Here is a 15,730-nt window from a genome sequence, read left to right on the forward strand (position 1 = left end):
ATTATAAACCACAGTATCAAAGCCCAGGGCGGGCAGGGGGGCTTGTATTACATGTCAGGTGCTGAGCAAGACACTGGGAATAACAGGAAGCAGAACCAGGTGAGGTCCCTGCCCGCTGGGGAGGGAGGCAGACAGCTGCGAACCAGTCCTTCCGCAGACTGGTGGCCATAATCACCACGCTTCTGGCTCTGAGCAGAGATGCGGGTCCAGAGGACAGCGTGTGACACTCTGGCGTCAAGGGACGTCAAGGGACTCCCCTGAGGAAATGAGGACTGTGTGGCAAAGAGTTAACTCCCCGAGAACCGGGGAGAGTTGGGCACCAGGAGAAGAACCAGGGGGCAGAGTCGGAGTCCAGAAAATGGTATCAGAGCTGGTGGTACCCACTGATGTGGACACACAGGTGCAGATGGAGGGTCAGATGGGCGGGTCCAGGTCACAGAGGCCCTAGTGGCCTAAAGGTGAGCCCAGACTTTGTCCTTCTGTCAGGGTGGGGACACTGACAAGTCTGAAGCTGGGGGAGTGTGTCTGGCTCAGACATGGGACTTGGATGTCTGATCAAAGACTGGAAGCCGGGCAAATAGGGGACCCCAGAAGCACAACACTGATAGTTTTTTTTGGCCATGCGGAGCCAGGGATTGAACCTATACCCCCCCTGCTGTGGAAGCATGGAGTCTTAACCACTGGACCACCAGGGAAGTCCCAACGTCACTGATGGTTGTATTCATCTTTGGTTCCAGGTGTCACCGACTGTCAGAAGAATGAGGTGGGCCTGCAGTGTGACCAGGATGGCCAGTACCGAGCCAGCCAGAGGGACAGGACCAGCGGGAAGGCCTTCTGCGTGGATGGCGAGGGGCGGAGGCTGCCCTGGACGGAGGCCGAGGCCCCGCTGGTGGACGCCCAGTGTCTAAGTACGTGCAGGCCACTCCTGGGGACAGGGCATGTAATCCCACCGGGCTTTCTAAAATGGGAGAGACACGCAAGATGTGTTTGTCCCCAACCTTTTATTTTGAACACTTCTAAACTATGTAGGTGTTGAAAGAATAGTAGGATGAAAAAATATTCATCACCCAGATCCAAAAATTATTATTGTTTTGCTCTTTCTCTCTCTCTCTTTTAATCATTGGAAAAATAAAAAATATTTCCGACATCATGAAACCTCACCCCTAAGTACTCAGCCTCGTGAGAAATGAATTTAAAAGTCATTCATCTGCTGAGGTTTCCTTTCTTGTGGGCAGCTTTCCCCCCAAAAGTGGTCAGTGTTTCTCCCTCAGTGGGATGTTAGGGGAAGACCCGAGGGCCAGTCCTGCTTCCCGAACTTACTTGCTGGGTGACCCAGAGCAAATTGCTCAACTTCTCTGAGCCTCATCACCCCGGCAGCCTCCTGCTCACTTCCTGAGACACAGTGAGGGTCAATATCATCCTGTGAAAACGACAAATGTTCACTGAGCCCAGCTCTTCGATGAGATAATGGATACAAAGCCCTGGGTGAACGGACAGGTGTCCTACAGTCCTAGGTATAATGGGACGGGGCGCAGAACTAGTTTAATCCCAATGGTGCCCTTTACGGGTCTTGTAATGCTGGGCAAGTCACTTACCTTCAACAGTTTCCCCATCTGCAAAATGGAGATGAAATGACTTAGCAAAGAACTGATAAATGCCAAGGATTTGTGCATGTGTGTCCATGAACAAACTTTCATGTCCATGGATAAAATCTCACGGCAAATCCAGTGAAAATCTTTATGACTTTTTTCCATAATCCGTCCTCTTGGGCAGAAATAGCAGTCGGGGAGTTAGAGCTTTAAGGACAGTCAGAGCTTTAAGGACTCAGTTAGGCAGATCTTTACTGTCCTTTACAAATGAGGGAGAGGAAGGCCACTTGCCCAAGGACCGTGGTGATGACTGCTGTTCTGGGTGCTCGCATCTTAACTCCAGCCCTCTTTGCATCTCTACTACCAGCTCAGCTGTGTGGATTGTAATGCATACTTTTAAAACATTTCCTGGCTCACTCTGGCCTGCATTCATCTGGAGCAGAAAGGCCGTTTCAATCAGTGGCATCAGAAATGTTTACAAGGAACACGGCTCAGCTTTGCCAACTTTGATGACGCCTCCCTGAGGTGCTGTAGGAATAGCCTCCAGATAGGTCCTCAGAATCTCTGGCTTCTTGTGCAAAGCTCCAAACTTACTCAGCAAGAATACTGGAGACACAATGAATGAATGGCTCTAATTATCTGGGCTTCTTCAGAACTTAGGCTTCTTAGGTGGCTCAGTGGTAAAGAGTCCATTTGCCAATGCAGGAGATGCCGAAGTCACAGGTTAGGTTTCTGGGTTGGGAGGATCCCCTGGAGGAGGAAATGGCAACCCACTCCAGTATTCTTGCCAGAACAATCCCATGGACAGAGGAGCCTGGCGGGCTACTGTCCATGGGGTCACAAAGAGCTGGACACGACTGAGCGACTGAGCATGCATGATCAGATCAATCTCCTAAAGGGCACCTAAAGGAAGGGGATTTTCCCACCATCTGAACTCCTGTGGCCAGTTTCACCAGCTGGAAATAGCTGTGTGACCAAATAGAGTGTGTGCCTTGATGCTGACCTTTAATCCTTTTCCCAAGACATCTGTAAATATGTTACATATGTAAATTTGTAATCAACTATAAGGCATGTGGGATGTAACAACAAGAGGATGTATACATCTGCATACTAACTCAATATTCCATGGACTCTTTGGTAACTCAGTTCACAGATTGTTTCTAGTCTCTTTGTCAATGAGTTTTTTCTTAGAGCTCTGCAATGTCGAGATCTCCATCACTGTGGTGTCTCTTAGGTGAAAATCAGCCGATTCTCTAATTGAAGTGCTAAACTTACCACATTTACAGCTCCTGAGACTAATTTAATTGGAAACTGAAAAACTTCAAATTTTATTTAGTCTCCTAGAAGGCTGTGAGCTTCTTGTCCACACCAACCAAGCCTTAGGGACACTGTGCTGAGTATAAGATGGTATTTGCTGGATTGGAGCTTCTGGTCCCTATAAACAAAATATTAAGGAGTACAAAAAATAAAGAAGAAAGGAGGAGATGGAAAGGGCTGATTATGGACTAAGCATATGAACTTGGCCACTTCTAAGATCAATGAGGGCCACTTTGTAAAATGAGAGTTTTTCGCATCAAAGTTTCCAAAGGCTTAACGCCTGTCATTTCTACTATATTAATACTCCCCTCTCCCATTCCCACTCCAAATACACTTTTTTTCCCCCTACACTTATTTTGAAAACTGAGAACAGATTGCTTAGGATGGCCTTGAATATACTGACATGATGAAAATCAACCCAGACACGATCTCATTTTTAAAGCAATGGGGAACACATGTAAATCCATGACTGATTCATGTCAATGTGTGGCAAAAACCACTACAATATTGTAAAGTAATTAGCCTCCAACAAATAAAAATAAATGAAAAGAAATAAAGCAATGGATGTGTGTGAGGATGAGGGCTTACATGTGTTGGGCTTAGTTGCTTGGTTGTGTCTGATTCATACCTATTTATCACCACATCTTCAAAAAAAATCAGTACTCATGTACTTCAGGGCTTATTTTTTTATAGTTACCTGCAAAATATTAGTGCTTTTGAGCATTTTGGCTTGTAAAATGAGTTTCATTCCTAGAGAGCTAGTAACTTGCCATGCTTTTTTTTTTTTGCTTGGTAAAGGGTGAGTTCCAAGTTTCATAGCCTTGAGAAATTTTATTTCTTTCTCCTCTCTTGCCTAGTTCCGTGAACTCGTGACTGTGTCATTGTGACAGATAGGAGCTCAGGTGTGCTGACGGTAGCTGGGAAAACAGATGCTAACGTATCATTTAGACAAATGCTATCATAAAAATGTCTGAGCCACATGGTGCATATTCAGACTTACACGAACCCATGTGCACGTGTTTTATCTTTTAAAAATAATTTTTCTTTCCAGAAAGAGGTCAAGTTGTTTGACAATAAACGTGAGATATCATTATAAATAAAATATTTTATTTGTATAATTATAAATAAAATAATTATGAGATATTAGCATTCAAAGATAAGGACAGGAAATATAAATTAATGTAGAAAATCAGTATCAATGTGAAAAAAGGAGTTGTGAGGATTAACATATATTAAATATTCTTCTTACTTTCAGACAATGAGATGGAAAAAAAGGAGACATGATGAGCTATAGCTGTCAGTATTAGCTATGAGGCAGCTTCTGGAATTACCCTTCAAAGGGAATTTGTCTTTTTGGAGCACCCGTGTGAGCATAAGCAATGGGTGGGAAGTGATTTCTTGACCTAAAGCTCCTTTTGGCTTCTCTGCAGAGACCCCAGACTCTTCAGAGTCAAATTTCACGGATATGCTTACATTTCAGTGATGCGGAAATTTGAGAAGCTTTCAGAATCTAAGGTGATCTTCAGTGCTGACGCGGCTGTGATGGTCAGGCCTGAAGTTCCCGGTTCTGAGTCCTCACTGACGCAGTGCTTGGCAGGTGAGGGGCGATGGGGGGCCGAGCACGTGGGTGGTGCCATAGGAATACACAGTGCTGATCTTGCAAGACACATCAAGTACAACCTTTGAGATGATAATCAAATATACTTCTTCAGAAATACTCTGTAAGTCAACTGATTTCCAAAATGTACATCTAACTCATAATTTTAGTTCTGAGTTTATAGTACATCCACTGCCTGCCAAGAACGAGGCTCTGCCAGATGTTAATGGAGAAGCACTGAGGGACAGTTGTTCTTTGTAGAGCATTCAGTCCAGCTCAGGAGATGCAGCTGTCTATTTCAAGGGTGAGGCCAGAGACGAATAATAACAATCACCACATATTGAGCATTCATCTTCACAAGAATTTCCTCATAATCCTCCAGTCCTCCACGAGTAGTCACTGTTCCAGTGTGTATGTGTGTTTGAGGGGCAGGGAGTAGGCGTTTGTGTCTGTCCGTCCTCTGTATCGCTGAGAGACAGGTAGCTGACTGTCCCCTGGTTCTTGCAGACTGTGTACTGGACGAGGCCTGCGGCTTCCTCACGGTGTCCACAGCAGGATCACAAGTGTCCTGTGATTTCTATGCTTGGGCAAGTGACAACATCGCCTGCACGACTTCCGATCCGGTGAGTCGTGGCAGCCGCGTGGAAGTTCTGTCTTGTGTCTGTCCTACATCAGACATGCCCTCATTGAATCGACACCACTCTGAGCAGAGGAGGGAATGAGATTATCAACAAGTGGTCCCACATTTCCTCCATTTCTTCAAAATGATAGGATTTTGGGAAATTGAAACTGGAGGGGACTGGTGATGGCTGAGGATGAAGCTGACATAGGGACTATTCATCTGAGCAGCATCATTTCCTCATAGATTCATCAAAAGAGGGTTGCAGTGATGAGCCCCTTGCCTCTGTCCCCCACCCCCATCTCACTGGGCAACTTGGGTCACGGGACACACCAGAGCCCCAAATACCATCTGAGTCCCAGACTCCAGCATTCTTTCTTATTGTAGAAGTAAAATATGATTATAACTTTAAAAAGGAAAAGATAAGTTAAATATTAGAGCCACATGAAATTGTTCTTTCCATACGTCAAAGTGGTAGGGTATCGGCAATTTCAGCAGATGGGTCAGGGTGCCTGTAATCTGGGACCTAAAACTCAGGTCCTTTCCTCCTGCCGGAATGTTTCCTGCTTAAAGGCCTTTCTTCCCTCTGCATACCACCATCTGTTCAACGAGTTTGATTTTTATCTAAAAAGCAAGGAGAGTGATTGCTTTCCAAAAGCCTTTGTTTTAGCTTCTGCCCTCCCCAAATTCCCAAAATTGAACTGGGAAACTCAAAGTTGGGTAACTCTGGAAGAGGCAAAGTACTAGAAACAAGACACAAATGGATACAGATTTACCCCACCAAACCCACACAGCAAGAGCCCTGGAACTAGAGATCAGAGATAAACGAGAACGACACGATTTATAGACGTCTAACCTCCTTATTTTCAAGCTAAAGAGTCTTCCCCTGATCCTCACCACATACAAGCCATGTGCCAAACAAGGTCTTCCACGGGCTGGCCCCTGCCTCTCTCTCTCCCACCCACCAACTGCCTCCCATCCCTGTAACAGACAGTCCCTGAGAACCACTGGACCTAGTTAATCGAAACACCTGTGGGATCCCAGGTCTCCACCTCCACCATGTCCTCTGCTTAAAATCTCTTGTTTCCCCCTGACAAACTCTTATTTATACATCAGAACCCCACCTGGATTCACTTTTCCTGGGAAAGTTTTCTAGCTTCCGTTTCTCAATAGAATTAACCACTCCTGATTGCCCTCTCCCCAGAACACCTAAATTGGCAGTGTCGCCCAGTGATTGTTTGGAAAATAGAATCCAGCTGGGATTCATATCTCTCCACTCCATAATTAGCTGTGTGGATTTTGCAATCTACTCATCCTCTTTAAGCCTGGGTTTCCTTATTTTAAAATGCACATATCAATAACACCTACCTGATAGAGCTGTTTTAGAAGTTACAAGAGATAATCACACACACACACACACAAAGAATTAAGCACTCCTTTTTCAGGGGTAATTATCTCCTCTTTTATGACATGTATCTTTGCAGTTAACACTCTGGCTGGAATTTACTGCTTACCTATCTGCGTGTTCCAGTAGAAAGGGAGAAATTAAGGAGGAGGTTTCCTCTCTTATTTATCTCTGTAGCCCCTGAGCCTAACTTTGGGTAGAGTTTGGTCAATGTTTGCTGAATTTATTATTATGTTAAACATCACAGGACGTTAATGGAGCTTCTTTCCATCTTCAGGGTGAAGACGCGTTGGGGACCTCGCAGGCCACCAGCTTTGGAAGTCTTCGGTGTCAGGTGAAAGTGAGGAGCAGGGAAGGAGGCCCTCCAGCTGTGTATTTGAAAAAGGGTAGGTTGAAGATCTGGATGACTGGAGGGGCCCACTGGATTCACGTGTTCAGTGTTTGGAGCTGCTTTCCCACAGGGCGAGTTTAGAGGGGAGGCACGCTGCCCTGGCCCCAAGGGACGGCGGAGGCCCTCCTGTAGGTGAAGGGCTGAGTTGCAGAGCAGACACAAAAGCTGCAGGCAAAGTCAGCTGAGTCTACCCTTGTGCCCCGTGCAGACCCCTGAGTCTGCCTGTGATACCGGGGCGTTCCTAGCAGGGCCATGGGCCTGGAGCTCCCTGCAGCTGCTGGTACCGGCCCTCCGTCTCAGGGACCTCCACCCCACCTGCTTTCCTCTCTGCTTTCCTCTCTCTCTCATAATCAGTCCAGACCTCCACGCACTTGTCTTTCCCCGCCCTGCAATCAGGAGCGCCTCCGGCTGTAGTGCGCACGCGCAGTACCACTGGCCCGTCCCAGGTAGCGCTAGTTGTAAAGAACCTGTTTGCCAATGCGAGAGACATAAGAGACATGGGTTCGATCCCTGGGTTGGGAAGATCCCCTGGCGTAGGAAATGTCAACCCACTCCAGTATTCTTGCTCAATAACTCAAGGTAAGGCCAAGATTCTGCCTTTCAAATAACTTCTCAGGGGTGCCAAAGCTGCTGGTTCATGGACCGCATTTTGAGTAGCAAGGGTATCTCATAATTTATAGTTTATGGCTCACTTCTCCAGACATCCTTTCATTCCTCCCCTCACAGAGATTCTCGAAGGAAGGTGAAAAGGGTATCATAATCCCTGTTTTACAGATGAGGAAATTGGGGCTCAAAGTGATTAAGAAAGTGGCCCAAGGGCTTATGTATTGCTAGAAATTGGGGATCTGCGTTTGAGCCTAAGTGTGTCTGAATCCCCCATGCGGCCTCACAGAGGGGGACAGGGCGATACTTCTTGGTCACTGTAGCACGTGTGGGAGGAGCGATGGGCCTCTCCCAAGAATCCTATGGCATGCACACTTCTGCCCTGTCCGCGGGGCCACGACTAGGCTCTGCCCGTGAGCTGTGATACCTTTGCTAGTCAGGGCTCCCTGGCCTCACTTCCTGCAGTTAAGGGTGAGGTGCTGGAGCCCACCTGATGGGTTGACCTGGGCCCTGATGCCGCCAACTCTGTGATCTTGGGCAGGTTCCTTGGCATCACAGGCTGCTGGGCCTGCATTAGTCAAACAGGAGCTGCAGGTGGACCGAGGTTGTTGGGAGGTGGGAAAGAGGGTGCTTTAGAATGATGTAATGCCTTTAAAACAGCCTGAGGCATGTGGTGAAGAGCAAGAGCAAGTGGAGGTTTCTACGATTCTTTTCACTCTTGCCAATGGTTTCCCAAAGACCCAAGGCTGTGGCTCTGGACAGGAAGACAGGGCAGGGAGCCTGAGCGAGGACTAGGGGGTTGGAATGAAGGTGGCAAGCGTGTCACTCCCCTAGGTCCATGGCTCTGGGCAGACAGCCTGGCCACCAGCAGCCACAGACTTACTCTGCGAGCAGCTGGCACTTGCAGGGAGGCTCGGTCTGCCCGGGTCCAGTGCCTCAGCTGACCCCGGTAGCAGGCTTGGTCCATGGCAGGGACAAGCGACCATGTCCTTCGGTCTCTGGCTCTTCTTTCACCTAATACCTCCACCCTGTCTTAAATGAGAGCTCCCCTGGGAGGAGGGAGTCCAGCAGGGTTCTGTTTTCTCTGATCTCTGGCCAGGGTTTTAGAATTTCTGCCCCAGTGTTTATTCCAATTATTTTTACTACCCGTTTTGAAAAATAACAGAGCACAGAGATCATTTTCTGAAACAGAAAACCCAAATAAAACTAGTAACCCCTCTCAAAAATGTTCTTGAAAACTCTGCTTTGGCCTTTTATCATTTTTTAATGCAATTTTATTTCTTTTTAAGTATTTGTTATTTTTTTCTCCTCATCTCCTGAAAGTTTATACTTTGGAGGAAAATTGCGAGGGAAATTGTGAAGCTTCTTTGCTGCCAAACTGAATCAAGGACAGAACTGTTTTTTGCCCTTTTTTGTTTTGTTTTGCTTTTTATTTTTTCAAGCAGAAAATGCACAGACCCAGCCATTCTGGATTGTGGTGTAATGGAAAGAGAAGGGAGGTGGGGGTAAACTTGATCTGGGTTTAGACTCACCCCCAATGTACTAGTTCTTTGATCAGGAATGCCTTCTTTATTTTACTTTCTGTAGAAGTGGGAATACAGTGCCACAGCTGAGGTAGAAAGGATACAGTTTCTGAAGGTCTCTCGAAAACTCCATGGTGCCCAGTAGGTAGTCAGCATGTCTGTCCACATGCTGGAGCTTAGGTGACCTGGAAGATGCTACAACTTGGCTTGTCCTTCAGGGCCATCCTCTGCCCAAGCCCGTGGTCTTGACCATGGAGGAGGAACCACATGCTTTTTCAGAGTAAAAGGGAGTCAGGGCCTGAGGGTTCCTTAGAGATTGTCTAGCCCTCCTTTCACAGAGGAGGCCTAGAAACAGGAAGCATCTGGTCACACTCCATCCAGGGGACCCAAGACTTCAGGCCCTGCCTCCCCCAGCTCGGGAGGATCTCCCAAACCTGCTCCATTGCTCAGGACTCGACCGCCGTGTGGGTGAACCCAACACGGCACACCCCATATGTGTTTACCCAGAGCCCGCAGTAGGGTACGCACTTCAGCAGGTGCTGTGGATGCGCATCTGATCAAAATCAGAATCACAGCTGATAGAGGAATTGATCCAGCAACAAGAGCACTTCAGAGGGTGATCAGTGCCTTGACGAAAATGAAACAGGACATTGGGGTAAACGTGGACGTAAGGTACCTAGAAGAGACACATTCATGAGAAAGTGGAACAGTGGTTACTAGGAGCTGGGGGTAGTGGGATGCAGAGACAGTGTTTGATGAGGACAGAGTTTCAGTTGGGAGGATGAAAAACATTCTGGAGGTAGATGGTGGTGATGCTGCAGATCCTGTGAATGTACCTTTTTGCCTTTGAACTGTACACTTAAAAATGTTTAAAATGGTAAATTGTCCATTATGTATATTTCATGACAACTTAAAAAGGAAAAGAAAAATGGACATGAACTGCTTTGGGTGCTCAGTGAAGGAACTTCCCTCAGATGTCGGAACGGAGGATGGGGAGGGGCCCACGTGCCCACACCTCAGGGCAGGGCTGTGTGGAGGATGCCCTGTGAGCTGAGACGTGGCCCTACCGTCCGGGCAGCCCTCTCTGCAGGCGTGGAAATGTTCCATAAGTCTGCTGTCCAGCCTGACAGCCGGTAGCTGCGTGGCCACTGGGCACTTGGAATGTGGCTATTGCAACATGACTCTGACGAACTGGAATTGATATTCGAGGAGTCACACATGTCTGGTGACTCCCGCCTCTGACAGCAGGACTGGGTCCAGGAATCACAGCTGGTGTGGGAGCAGTTGCTGTCCCAAGTGGCTTAACCACTGGGTGAAGGATGGCAGAGCCTTAGTAGAGGCACAGAGAGAGTGTAAGAGAGATTGAGGGTGAGAGGTGAATTCTAACCCAATAAAACTGGGACATAGGCTCTTTAAGTTAAGCTGGGCTTTTGTGCATGATGGGCCTGGCAGTTAGAGGTCAGTCAGGCAGCAGGGGCTGAGTGAGCCAGGGCTTAGAGGAAAAGATGCTGGCTTTTTTGGACACCTGTAATATATCCACTGAGTGTCAGCTAAGGGCCAGGTTCATGGCTCAACCTTTTAATGTCCAGTCTATCTTTTCATCCACTCAACATCATCTGCGAGGGTTACATGCCTGGTTACAGGAGGGGAAGCTGAGATTCTGAGGACCTAAGAACTCACATGCCCAGGGTGCTGCGAAGGTTTGCACTTGGGTCTGTCTGGTTGTGAAGCTTGCACTCTCGACTGTAAGGTCTCCCCCAACTTTAGGTGTGTGAGTTGGTTAAGACCTGGTGACCTGCTAGGCCACTGGGAGGTCAGGGTGACCTACAGCACAGGCTCTGGTGTTCTTTTTGCCACCGACGAACTGTGTAAACCTAGGCCAGACTGCTCACTTGCTAAGGCTCTCTTTCCTCAAATGTAAAATGGACATAATAATAGAACAGACATTTTGGCTATAGTGAAATATATGTGTATATATATATCTGATAAAAAACCTCATATTTGCAAAAGGATGCTCTAAAAATAACTGGCCCGTCTGAGGCAAGAAGCAGCCTGTGGGCTGCTGGGTATCGCGTAGCGCTGTGTGTCTGCAGCTTGCTGTCTTTGGCTGCGTGTGTAAGTGCCGCACTGGCCTGTGGTTTGATGGCACAGAGCAGGGACACGCTGGGGACACTGCAGGTCAACCAGGGCGACTCAGCATCACAGCAGACAACCTGCCTATGCACCACGCGTGCACGTCATTGTGTTACAGAAACGCACGTGCTGGCAGAGCAGGCCGACCCCAACTCCAGAGCGCTGAGCCTGAAATGAGGTTGTCTGGGCAAAGCGTGTGGTCTGCTGTCTGTGTATACAGTTAGAGCTCAGAAGATATTTACTGGTGATAAAACCATAATAAATGCCTGCTCTCCACATCTCCCCTGCAGACCCGCCAAGGTGCGGTGGGCGTTTGTCCGGGTCCGCTGATTTGGGGCCACGTCTCCATGCTCTGCACCCACGGGAGGTCCAGGGGTTTTATGACACAGAGGGCATCTCTCTGGACTGAACTCTGCACCTGTTGTTGTCAGAGGGTCCACTGTCGTGTGACCAGCACAGTTTGCGTTCCTTTTAGAGTTTGAAAAAGTTTATATTTCTGCTTTCCTCCCAGGCCAGGAGTTCACCATCACAGGTCAGAAAAGATTTGAACAAACTGGTTTCCAAAGTGCACTCTCTGGAATGTACAGCCCCGTCGCCTTCTCAGCCTCAGGAGCCAGTCTGACCGAGGTCCATCTCTTCTGTCTCCTCGCCTGTGACCGTGATTCCTGTTGCGATGGCTTCATCCTCGTGCAGGTCCAAGGAGGTAAGGTGACAGTGGGGGGCAGAGCCTCCTCCCTCTTGCACGACCTGTGGTCTGTAAAATTTGAGGGTTGCTGAAGCTAGTATGCACAGCACGGGGAATGCTGTGGGAAGCAGCAGGCATGAGGGGACCACCGTCATTTGGAAGGTGATATTTACAAAATGAGGGACGACTGTGACCCTTCCAACAGGTCACATACTGTGCTGGCCACTTCACATGGCAACACCACGTTTCTCCTTGGTGCTGTCTTCAGGGGAAGTATTTCAAGCTCCATTTTTACAGACGGAGAAACCGAGGCTCAGAGAATTTAGACCAGCGGTTCCTGGTCACCCAGCTTGTGACACATCCAAACATGTGTGGGGTTCTGCTGCGTACCAGGCTTGATACACAAGACGGCATGAGGGTCTGAGGCCTTGGGAGACTTGACTGCAAAGGAGGAAGATGCCAAGGGGACTTGACGGCCAGGGAGGGCTGTCTAGAAGAGGAGAGACTTAGTCCAGGCTTTGCAGGCTGAGTAGTGTTTAGAGGGCTTCCCAGGTGGCTCAGCAGGTAAAGAATCTGCCTGCCAGTGCGGGAGACCCAAGAGATGTGAGTTCGATCCCTGGGTCGGGAAGATCCCCTGGAGGAGGAAATGACAACCCACTCCAGTATTCTTGCCTGGAGAATCCCATGGACAGAGGAGCCTCGTGGGCTACAGTCCATGAGGTCACAAAAGAGTTGGACATGACCTAGCAACTGAGTGCACATGCACGCATGCCGTGTTTAGAGACACGCATGCACGCCGTGTTTAGAGACACGCATGCACAGTCACACCTCGTTTTACTGTACTTCACTTAGTTGTGTTTTTGCAGATGCTGTGTTTTTTTTTTTTACAAATGGAAGGTTTGTGGCAACCCTGCATCAAGCAAATCTATCGGTGCCATTTTTCCAGCAGCTTTTGCTCACTTTGGGTCTCTATGTCACATTTTGGTAATTCTTGAAATATGTCAGGTTCTTTCATTATTATTACATTTGTTATGGTGATCTGTGATCAGTGATCTTTGATGTTACTGTTGTAAAAAGATTACAGCTCACTGAAGACTCAGATGATGGTTAGCATATTAAAGTACTTTTAAAGTAAGGTACGCACATTGTTTTTTTAGACGTAATGCTATTCCACACTTAGTAAACTACAGAACAATGTGAACATAACTTTTATATGCACTGGGAAACCAAAAATTCATGTGACTCACTTTATTGCAATATTCGCTTTATTGTGGTGGTCTGGAGCCAGACCTGCAATAGCTCTGAGGTGTGTCTGTATATGTCTCTATGTCAGCCTATATTTAGAAACCCTGCAATTCAAATCCAGGATGACTTCTGCCTCTTTAAACTAAATGTCTTTTCTGAGGACACCACAATTTCCCCAGGTGTCCAATTACTCACCAGACCATAGGGTTTTTCAAGCTGGAAATGTTGATTTCATTTTCCGTAGGATCATATACGGAATAATTATTTTGTTCCATGGAGCCATAAGCCCACATGATCCTTTATTTTCCATGACATTTCTGGCTAGCAGCTTGCCAACCTTCCCCTTCAGTGTAACCCTGATCTGTGAATTATGTGGGTTTGAACAGTGACCTCGAAATGCTGCAAGTTAAGCTTTTCTTCAAGACACACATCAACCAGCAGGCAGATATGTTTCTCAGTCTTGTCTGGTGGGCAGACCTGGAATTTTAACTTGTGAAGCTTTGGCTGGATCTGCTCGTGACCAGGAGCAGAATCCTCTTCCTGCTGTCTGGGAAGGCACTTAATTTCTGGAAGAGTCTCCCTGCTCCCTTGTCCCCTCCTCCCCAGCAAGGTTCCCACCCCCTCCAACCTCCCACCCTGAAATGGCTTTGTTTCCACTGATAATTATTAGTGAAAACTCATGAGACTTCCAGACCTACATTCATGAGCCTACTTGTACCTCAATAAGTAGCTGAAGCCACTGGGAAGTGGGGTTCAGTGACCCTTGCGTGGCCTGAAGCTCCTGGCATTGTAACTGAAGCTGGCCTGTGGGATCAGCAAAGTGATTTCAAATCCCCAGCTGTAACAAACACATGAAAAGATGCTCAACATCACTCATTATCAGAGAAATGCAAATCAAAACCACAATGAGGTACCATTACGCGCCAGTCAGGATGGCTGCTATCCAAAAGTCTATAAGCAATAAATGCTGGAGAGGGTGTGGAGAAAAGGGAACCCTCTTACACTGTTGGTGGGAATGCAAACTAGTACAGCTGCTATGGAGAACAGTGTGGAGATTCCTTAAAAAACTGGAAATAAAACTGCCATATGACCCAGCAATCCCACTTCTGGGCATATATACCGAGGAAACCAGATTTGAAAGAGACACATGCACCCCAATGTTCATCGCAGCACTATTTATAATAGCCAGGACATGGAAGCAACCTAGATGCCCATCAGCAGACGAATGGATAAGGAAGCTGTGGTACATATACACAATGGAATATTACTCAGCCATTAAAAAGAATTCATTTGAATCAGTTCTAATGAGATGGATAAAACTGGAGCCCATTATACAGAGTGAAGTAAGCCAGAAAGATAAATAGCAATACAGTGTATTAATGCATATATATGGAATTTAGAAAGGTGGTAATGAAAGGCCCTATATGCAAAACAGAAAAAGAGACACAGATGTACAGAACAGAATTTTGAACTCTGTGGGAGAAGGCGAGGGTGGGATGTTTCGAGAGAACAGCATCGAAACATGTATATTATCTAGGGTGAAACAGATCACCAGCCCAGGCTGGATGCATGAGACAAGTGCTCCGGGCTGGTGCACTGGGATGACCCAGAGGGATGGGATGGGGGAGGGGAGGTGGGAGGGGTTCGGGATGGGGAGCACGTGTGGATCCATGGCTGATTCATGTCGGTGTATGGCAAAAGTCCCTGCAATATTGTAAAGTAATTAGCCTCCAACTAATAAAAATAAATGAAAAAAATAAAGAAAAAAAATCTTAAAAAAAACAAAAAGCTTGCAAGTCTTTAAAAACCATTCTAACTAATAAAATGCTCTAGTTAACACCAAAAAAAAAAAAAAAAAAACCTCCAGCCGGCACCCACCTCTCAGACACCCGCACTGCTCACTGGATGCTAGTTAAAGAAGAAAGCAGCCTGCGTTTCTCTTCCCGGCTCTGAGAGGCGGAGGGAAAACACGACCTGCCTCTTGTTTAAGTCCATGATTCTCATTCTTGGTTTATGAGACAGGCAGCCAGAGTTCAGGCTCCTCTGGGCTCTCCGCGGGCTCTTACGCTTCCCTGCTGCCCTGTGCTCCAGCTGGGACAGACCAGCCTCCCGTTCCAGCCTCTGCTGCCCCATCCGTGAGATGACGCGGCCTCACCAGCCCGGGGGTTCTGGGATTCAGCCGTGTTAGCTCACGTCACCTGTGGTGCGGTTCACACAGCTTGTTCCCAAGTGCACCCGCCTCCACTGGCCTGCAGTCAGGTGAGCACCTCTGTGGTTGGTGCTGAGGAGCAAGCGTTTTCAAAGCCCTTTCTGCGACTTTGATATGACGGTCCAGGCGGTTTGAGAACCACCAAGTTCTCAAGTTAGTTAGAGAACCACCAAGTTCTGAGTTAGTTAGTGGGTCTCTGAGGTAAACGTTCACCACCAAGATGCTGCTGATAGTAATGGTGACGGTGATTTTTAGCTACTCAGTTAAAGTGGGATAGGAGAGAACAAAACATCAAATTTAAAAGCTGGACATTGGTGAGTCATCTATTTTGGGGACATTTTGGTGAGAGAGGTTTGAAGCGTATCTGCATTTGGACATAAATTAGGATAACAGAGGGGATGGGAGATGTGAAGT

The 15,730-nt window shown here is 47.4% G+C and overlaps 1 protein-coding gene across 1 annotated transcript in view; it reads left to right on the forward strand.

Moving 5' to 3' along the window:
* Positions 1-15,730, forward strand: part of TG (thyroglobulin) — a 235,697-nt gene that overhangs the window by 47,578 nt on the left and 172,389 nt on the right. Inside the window, exons 22-26 of the mRNA XM_043483790.1 lie at positions 738-908; positions 4,387-4,503; positions 5,011-5,126; positions 6,805-6,913; positions 11,689-11,880. Coding sequence (XP_043339725.1) covers positions 738-908; positions 4,387-4,503; positions 5,011-5,126; positions 6,805-6,913; positions 11,689-11,880 — 705 coding nt within the window. The remainder of the gene's footprint in view (positions 1-737; positions 909-4,386; positions 4,504-5,010; positions 5,127-6,804; positions 6,914-11,688; positions 11,881-15,730) is intronic.

The sequence above is a fragment of the Cervus canadensis genome, chromosome 12, assembly GCF_019320065.1.
Source record: "Cervus canadensis isolate Bull #8, Minnesota chromosome 12, ASM1932006v1, whole genome shotgun sequence".
In the NCBI taxonomy this organism is placed as follows: Eukaryota; Metazoa; Chordata; class Mammalia; order Artiodactyla; family Cervidae; genus Cervus; species Cervus canadensis.